The sequence below is a fragment of the Frankliniella occidentalis genome, unplaced genomic scaffold, assembly GCF_000697945.3.
Source record: "Frankliniella occidentalis isolate FOCC.00 unplaced genomic scaffold, Focc_3.1 Scaffold29, whole genome shotgun sequence".
Taxonomy (NCBI): domain Eukaryota; kingdom Metazoa; phylum Arthropoda; class Insecta; order Thysanoptera; family Thripidae; genus Frankliniella; species Frankliniella occidentalis.
The window spans coordinates 181,023-189,029 of NW_026267159.1; the positions used below are offsets into that span (position 1 = coordinate 181,023).

Here is an 8,007-nt window from a genome sequence, read left to right on the forward strand (position 1 = left end):
GTGGGCACAGCCCGGCTGCACGCGCATACCCGCCACGATGAGCGTTCCCCGAGGCGACGCTACTTGAGGAGGGCGCCTGCAACGCGCTGGGTAGGCCAACCCGCCGGGCAGCCGTGTGGAGATGGCGGCCCGCCCCGGGCCGGATGGGCGCCCCAAGAGGTGGCAAACACGAGCAAACTGCATTGAAACGGCATTTTCGGTCGGCGCGTCTACATGCATTTTAGGCGCGTTTTTGGACGGGGCATAAAATGCAGTTTTAATGCTGTTCTGCTATTTGGGGCCTTAGAGAGAGTAATTTCACTGGCTCTAAAGAAAAATAACTGCAGCCTACTCTCGTAACTGAATTCTCTCCCAAACCACTGGCTGGTTGTCACCGTTAACGACGCCATCAACCGCCAATCAGTGTAACGATGAAAACTGTTCAGGGAGAACTGTTACTCTATGGGTTTCTCAACTCCATTGTCCTAGTCCTAGTGCAGGGGCTCGTCACTTCCAGTCACTTTCATTCGGGGGCTGCCCTCGAGGCCGAGGCTGACTTGTCCCTGTGGCCGCAGGTGGCGTGGGACACGGACACCGGCCTGGGCGAGTGGAAGGGTCTGCCGCCCCTGTGGTTCTGCACCCACTGGCTCGCCATGAGCCACTCGTGCCTCAACCCGCTCATCTACTACTGGATGAACGTCCGCTTCCGGGCCTGCTACCGCGTGGCGCTGGCGCCGCTGGCGCGCTGCCTGCCCTGTGTGGGCCCCTGGCCGGCCCCCGGGGCCCTGGACACGCACGGGCACCTGGCGCAGCCCACCCACTCGACGTGGACCACCGTGCAGCTCGCCAGCTACCCGCCGCGCGCCCGCTGCAAGCACAAGCACGCGGCCAGCGAGGAAGCCATGGGCATGCTCGTGGTGGGCGACATGGTCTGAACGAGGGGGGTTTCTTTCACATTATTCATAAAAACAATGATTAAAAGTCTTATCTACATCTTTATTATATATTTTTAACACGTTTGCAAGAGCAGAGGTTCTTACAATGTACCAAACGACAAAGAAGTCTTTTTTGACAGTCGATGCTTGGAAATTCATATATATTTTTTTATTGCAAAAAGTACAATTGACTTTATTCGGAACTTGAAGGTAAGGCGAGTGGTTTCAAGAACAGGTTTACTATGAGATTGAAACCAATCCTTCAAATGTGAATTATCATAGGTAAAAAGAAAAACATACAATTTAACATTAAAACTACATTAATTTGCAAATCTAGTATAGTCAACATTTTATAGACAGTTCAAATATGGAAACAACAAATGGCAAACAATGCAGTCAGGTACAACAGAAAAAGTGACCAATGACAGTTAAAACAAGGAAAATATGCTTCCTCACAACCATTGTTCATCACTATTGAAATGGTTGAAAAAACACAGAACTTGTTCAGTAGTGAAATAGAAGCACATTGCAGACAGCAAGAATGAGAAGATAAAATAAAAGGTGCATCAGCAGTAAAAAAAACCTTTGTTCATCACAACGTTTTACTAAAACTGAGCAACTTACATATCTTTGTTTCTGACTAGTGCATGAAAAGAGAACCACTACTGTATTAAAATTTATGCTCATCATATGATGAAGTTTCTTTATGGAATCACAGATACATCCCATCATAAATTTGATTAATAAAATCTTACAAGCCTGTGATGTAGACATTAACAAACAAAGAAGCATAATAAAAGTTTGGCAGACAAAAGAGGAGCAAAGCAGTTTTATCAACAAAATTTCATCTCCAATTAACTAGTCAAACTGTTGCAACTAATACAAAAACAAATGCTGTACAATTTTCAGACAAAACCTTTCACATGGAGTTGACAGGAATATCATCTTCAATATTCTTCTGAGTTTCAAATTGGAAGGGAACCCCTGTGTATGCATCATTATCCACACAATGTTGTAATAATGCTCGCCAACACTTGTCATGTTGCAATACATTAGGGTTACCCACAATCACCAGTAAGGATCTGGCTCTAGTGACAGCCACATTGAACCTCTGAAATAAAAATTGTATTAGATAAATAGAACTGTTTTCTTTCATGAAATGATAGATCATTGACAAGACATAGCAAGTGAATACCTTAGGATTCTTCAGAAAACCGAGCTGGAACATATAATCAAATGACAAAAACTGGAACCGGCTGCGTACAGTGCTTATTATTATGACTTTACGTTCTTGGCCTTGGAATTGTTCAACAGATCCAACATCAATATCTGGCAACCTCAGTAGATCACATGCTTTTCTCATTTTCTTCACCTATAAAATAAAAATAATGCTAATGCAATGACAGTTGGAACATACTACAGGATTAGACTAGATTCTTGAGTGTAAACATATATTTTACCTGCATGTTATATGGAGTGACCACTCCAATTTCTTTAGCATCAGCAATTCTGTCAGCTAAAATTTTCTGGATGTAGTCAGTAACTACTTCCACCTCTTGACGATTAAAGAAACTATACAGGGGTAAAATAACATTATTTTTAATGCACATTGAGAAATTTGCAAGATTTGAGAAAATCAGAGTTATAAATTTTCTATTACCTAGGGGAAGTTCCTTCACGCTCATCTACACCATCGACACCATGGAAAACAAGAGGGAAACCTTTCTTTTTCAAGCCTTGCCACTTGCATATAGATTCAGTCACTTTCTTGTCACCAACGGCCTGCAAATATTCAACACAAAATCAGACACATATTTCATAAAATGACAAGAAGATATTGAATCTACTACCGTAATCCACAATCTAATTTTGATCCAGAATTTAATTTTAATACATACCTGTAGCTCCTCATCATAAAACAGCTGGTTGGGTACAGACAGTATAGATGGATGAGATCTATAGTTCAAGACAAGTTTAGTGAGGACATTTGAATCATAACGATGAGTGTCTGGCTTCTTACTATACAAAGGCATACCCATTAGTCGTTCAAGCATTGATTTATCTAAAAAATGAAAGACAATACATAGTTATTTTCAAAATATAGGAAAAGAACTAACTAGAATGGATACATGAGGACTCACCTAAACCAAATTTAGCAGCAATTGGAGACTGCAAAATTGGACCCAGCTGTTTAGGATCTCCAGCCATTATTACCTGACAACAGAATTTGGTTGCATTCGGATTTGTAGCCAAACCTGCTAAAGGTATCAAAGCTTCCGTTTCTAGAGCCTGTCCGACTTCGTCCATCACAATGTGAGTGAAGTGACCAGCAGGTACTTCAGCAAGGATCAGTCTAAAATGGTTATTGAAAATTAGAATGATTAAATCTTTAAAAAGCATTAGAAGAAGAATATGCTGAAACCAGTACAGAACACATACTTTGAGATGTTTGAAAAAGTAGAAACAACAATATCAAAGCTCATTATGACGTGTTTGGGAGGGAAGTAAACTTCTCTATCTCGAGGGTCGTGGTTGGTAATGCCCAGTTCAGTGAATTGTTCAGGCATCATGTGGTAAGATCTTGACATGGCACACATGCGAAGAATGTGTTTCTTCAAATTATCTGGCTGTACTGTCAATGGCACCATGGTACACATTTTTTCAAGTAGGCGAGAAGTGATTTCATCAGCAGCAGAATTGGATGGTGCACAAACAAGAATACGAGTTTTCTTCCTATTAGGATCCCAAAGCTGAAGAAAACAAAACAAAACAAAAAAGAAGATAATGCTTTATGTTAGTACACTATTCTTGAACAGCAACAACATAATCAAGTTCTCACCTGCAAAATGGCTTCAACTAAAGTTACAGTCTTTCCAGTGCCTGGAGGTCCGAATACCAAGTAAGGTGAATTCTGAGAGGAGTTATGAACTATATTGCGCACTGCAGCTTGCTGCTCAGGATTTTTTGAAATATTTTTGTTAAACCATGGCCTAGAAAAAGATTTGTGTTGTTTATTTATTTTTAGATGATTTATCTCTCAAATTAAAAATATGACGATATCTATTTAAGGTTTGGAGGGAATTGGAATAAAAAACATTTACACATCTTACCTTAAAGGAGGTTGCTGAGTTGGTTTACTCTCTTTGTAAGGAAACAAGAGATGTGAAGCATTGTGGTAAGTGATGAGGTACAAAGCTCTGTGCATGCTCCTAAGAACACTTCTATTAATTGTGAAGCGAACCTCTAAGGGTTGATTTGTATATTTCTCAACAAACCTGTAAAAGTAACAAAGCATATTATGCATACTTAGTGCTTGGATAAAGACAGCTCAGCAAAACCACAAACAAAGATTCATACCTATCATGTAATCCCAAACGGACATAGGAATTTTCAATTTTTTGGATGAAGCCCTCATAAGCACATGAATGGTCATTGAGAAATGTTAAAAGAACAGTATCATTAATTAAGAGTGATGGGCGTTTATCTACAAGGCCTGGGACCTAAGACACGAAACAAATATTGATGGTGAATAGATAGATATAGCAACTAGTGTGAAGTATGAAAAAGACAACTTTAGACTACACTTACCTTTAACCACAACCCTTCATTCATTTTCCTCAGCACAGCATGATGCATATCATAATAATGAATATCTCTACTCATTTGGTGTTCCTCAATAAACAAAAGAAGCTCCAAAAGACTAGCATAATTTTGTGGGTTCAGTGTGTCTGAAGAATTGGGCTTGGGAAGAAGAGACCTAGAAATAAATATTTGTGTAATGTAATATTTTGACCAAAACTTTCAAGACAAAAACAATTTTAGTTTCGTGTCTACTAGTATCTCTACCTGACTTCTTCCAGCTTCTGTCTTTCATAAGGTGTCATGCTGTCTTGAACTTTAAACCCATTGTTGAGAAAGCGCAGTAAAATGCTTGGAATTGCAAACTCCAAATTCTTAAGTTTGTGAGTTAATTCTAGTTGCTGTGCTCGTCTGCAAAGGGCAAATACATACATATTACTGATCCGTGATCTGTAAAAACATTTAAAATGGTAGGCTATTAGGAGAGGGTAATATTTACTTTTCTTTAGGCTTTCCTGGTAAAATTGAAGCATCTTGAAGTTTAACAACAGGTCCCATTGAAGGGCAGAAAGGTTCTGAAGGACCTAGCTGGTCCATCAATTCAGATTGGATGAGAATTTGCTGCAGAAGAATCCAGTAATAATGAATCATGATATCAAAAACTAAAGTTTTCAGACCAGTCATGCAATTTCAAAATTGTAACAAACTTACAATATCTGCCAGGTGATATTTTACTGTGCCATTGGCACCTGCTGCAGCTGGTCTAAGTTTAAAAATAAGAGGAAACATGACAGCACTTCTAGCAGAAAATTGGGCTTTTATTTCCACTATATGTGATTTCCCTGAAAAAAACAAAACAGTATGTGAGAGATTTAAAAAAAAAAATAAAAAAAATACACCACCACATTTAATTTTGTTAAGTACAAATTACAAACCAGGGATGAGAGAAATTGATTCAAATTCCCCCAACTTCACATCTTTATGTGGTATTAGAGGTATGATTTTTTCAAGAAACATTTCTTTCATGTCTAACAGACTGGTAAACTCAACTTGAATTTCATACTTCTGACCAACTCGACATGACTTCTGTAGTACTGCTCCGGGCTGCACTTTATCTAAATCAAGGCCCAAAATTTTCACGGCCAGTAGGTGCTTTCCCTCATCGAAGCTCTTCCTGCAAGATAAGTTGTTTACGATATGCACTCATTTTTAAGTATATGTTCCAGACAATACAGCTTGTGAATGATTGAGGCATCTCACACACACCTGCTTCGGCGGTAAGCAACACGCAAGTTATGAAGTTCTTCTTTCTTGTGCTCTTCTATCGTAGAGGGGCTCAGAGGAACCTTACATATGTCACATTTTTCACTTGACACACCATCTGGGCGCTGCTGATTCTCTCGCTCCTGTGTATACCTCTGACTAATAATAAATCGTGGCTTTGGTTTGCACAGCTTACTTGGAAGTTTGTCTGGAATTTCTCCTACAGAAATTTAAGAAGAGTAACATGAATATTTTTTAGTTTGAAGTGTGCAAATAACAAGTCAATTCTTGTTAATACAATCCCCGGATACAACAATTACCCCGCAGTAACAATTTTTTCCTCCCTATCTGATGCAATTTGTATGCATTAAAAAAATGGTATTTGATATAATGATTTACCCATAATAACATTTTGGGCCCGTGGTCCCAATAAAATTGCACTAAAGGCAATTGCGTGAACTAGTAGATGTGCAACTAGATTGCACATTTGCATTGTACAGATTGTTGCATGTGCAACTTGAGAGTTGTGCACTATTAAGTGTTCTCTCTAGTTGCACCCTTTCTTAAAAGAGTGAGCACAAGCCAAGGAAGTGTACAACTGTTCAACAATTACAAAAAAGGCACAACTATCAAGTTGCACACTTTGCAAGTGTTTATCTTGCAGTAGCACACTGTAAAGTGTTAAGGAGTCAAACACTTGGTTTGACATTGAAACAAACAAACCAAATTCTTCAATTATTTTTGCGAGTATTTAGGTATTTACCTGTATTAAAACCAAGTTCTTCTATGCGGTTCCATTTAAAATTAACATCAGAGTTGTCTTTATTTGATGGCTTCTCTAACAACCCTGTTTTGGCCAGAGTAGGAACCAAATTCTTCATTTCTAAGCACTGTGCTCGATACTGAGGCTGGTATTCTTCACTAAAGACCCGCTTTAACTCGTCTCTGGATATACAGGGTTGTTGATGGGTAATCTTCTTAGTAGTACAGAGGAATTGAGTGAAGTGACAGGCAGCTTCTGTAAAATTTTTAAGTCAGTGGAGGTGATTAGAAATATGTGAAGCACCAGTAGCTTGTGCATATTTTGCTAATCATTATGAAATCTCAAAACAAAAAAATGTATGATTCCAAATCAACACTACAGCCATTTCCACAGAACATAACTGACATGAAAACACGTTAGAGACAAAAGGGAAGATAATCATACTATGTTATCTTTTAATCACTCAAGCAAACTGTTATCTTCATATTGAGGTAGGATATGATTCATTCGCAAAAGCGGCGTATATATACAAGAAATAAAAGAGAAATAACTGAAGCACTACGATCGCCGGAGAGTTGACTCGTACCCCAATTTCACGTACACGTAGTAAAATCGACGAAAACTGTCACAAAACCCGTAAACAACGTTTGCTTCGTACTCCCGGCCCCCCGGTGTACGTGGAGGGCATGAGTTGCCACTAGACTGACTAGGTTAGTCGCACCCAATACGCTCGCTGCAGGCCATGGACAAACCTTGAGAAGCACATAGGGGGGAATAATCTGCAATCAGCTGACCACATATGGCGGGTGGGCAAAGTGTCTCCCTCGCCTGTCGCTGGGCAGTGGCAGGGGGTCTTTCACGTGTAAACAATCAGAGGTCCGGGCCCGCGGCCGGCACGCACCTTTACTGCTGGCGCTGGCCATCCTTGGTGAGGATCGGCGCTTGGCCCAAAGTCGATCGAACTTCACTTCAGCTGTCAATCAGCCCAGCGCGCGCTCGCCTTAACTTTCGTAAGCACAGCGCTTAACATAAAGGGAAGTTGACGACGGTGCGCGGTGATTCCCAGTGCCGATACGGTACGATCGACCCGCAGCGCCGCCGCTACACGTTTGGAAACGGGCGGACGAGGCGAACGCCCTTGCCAGGGCTGTTCTGTTTGGGGCAGGTTGGGGAGAGGGGAGGGGAGAGGGGCGGGGCGGGGAAGGGCTTTAATTCACCACACCCTCCAGCGCAAGACCAAGCAGCCGAGGCACATGGAATCACACAAAGCTAATTTTCTGATAAGATAAATATTTTATTGTACAAAGTCGAATAAAAATTAACATGTAGATGAAGTTGCAACTAATTTTCCTTGTCCTCTTTAAGGTTGTCATATGCTCTTGTACCTGACTCTTGGATGACACCCCATACCTCTTCGCGAATTTTCTTCAGTGGCATGGATTTGTCCAATTGTATTGCCTTAACAAAATTGGTGCGATGATTGGTGAG

General features: G+C 40.6%; 3 protein-coding genes across 9 annotated transcripts in view; 2 read left to right on the forward strand and 1 right to left on the reverse strand.

Moving 5' to 3' along the window:
* Nucleotides 1-1,456, forward strand: part of LOC113202170 (RYamide receptor-like) — a 10,966-nt gene extending 9,510 nt beyond the window's left edge. The window contains exon 6 of the mRNA XM_052265676.1: nt 553-1,456. Within this exon, the coding sequence (XP_052121636.1) occupies nt 553-914 (362 nt within the window). The 3' untranslated portion in view covers nt 915-1,456. The remainder of the gene's footprint in view (nt 1-552) is intronic.
* On the reverse strand, nt 955-7,568 carry LOC113201915 (putative helicase mov-10-B.1). Of its 5 annotated transcripts, none has more exons than XM_026415893.2 (18): nt 7,421-7,568; nt 6,520-6,774; nt 5,760-5,976; nt 5,429-5,667; nt 5,205-5,335; nt 4,993-5,114; nt 4,761-4,904; nt 4,503-4,671; nt 4,272-4,414; nt 4,025-4,189; nt 3,754-3,904; nt 3,354-3,664; nt 3,056-3,267; nt 2,813-2,976; nt 2,575-2,696; nt 2,375-2,486; nt 2,110-2,286; nt 955-2,025 (listed from the first exon to the last, which is right to left on the reverse strand). In XM_026415893.2, exons 1-18 carry the CDS (start codon nt 7,440-7,442, stop codon nt 1,834-1,836), a joined length of 3,048 nt encoding a protein of 1,015 aa, XP_026271678.1. In that variant the 5' UTR covers nt 7,443-7,568; the 3' UTR covers nt 955-1,833. The 5 variants fall into 5 exon arrangements, with proteins under 5 accessions (XP_026271678.1, XP_026271696.1, XP_026271707.1 ...); XM_026415911.2 differs by lacking the exon at nt 7,421-7,568 and adding an exon at nt 7,272-7,417; XM_026415922.2 differs by lacking the exon at nt 7,421-7,568 and adding an exon at nt 7,121-7,265.
* The window catches only part of LOC113201934 (THO complex subunit 5 homolog), an 11,322-nt gene continuing 10,696 nt past the window's right edge, over nt 7,382-8,007 (forward strand). For all 3 annotated transcript variants that reach the window (XM_052265669.1, XM_052265672.1, XM_026415951.2), the window contains exons 1-2: nt 7,382-7,529; nt 7,885-8,002. The gene's annotated coding sequence lies outside the window, so the exon portion shown is untranslated. The remainder of the gene's footprint in view (nt 7,530-7,884; nt 8,003-8,007) is intronic.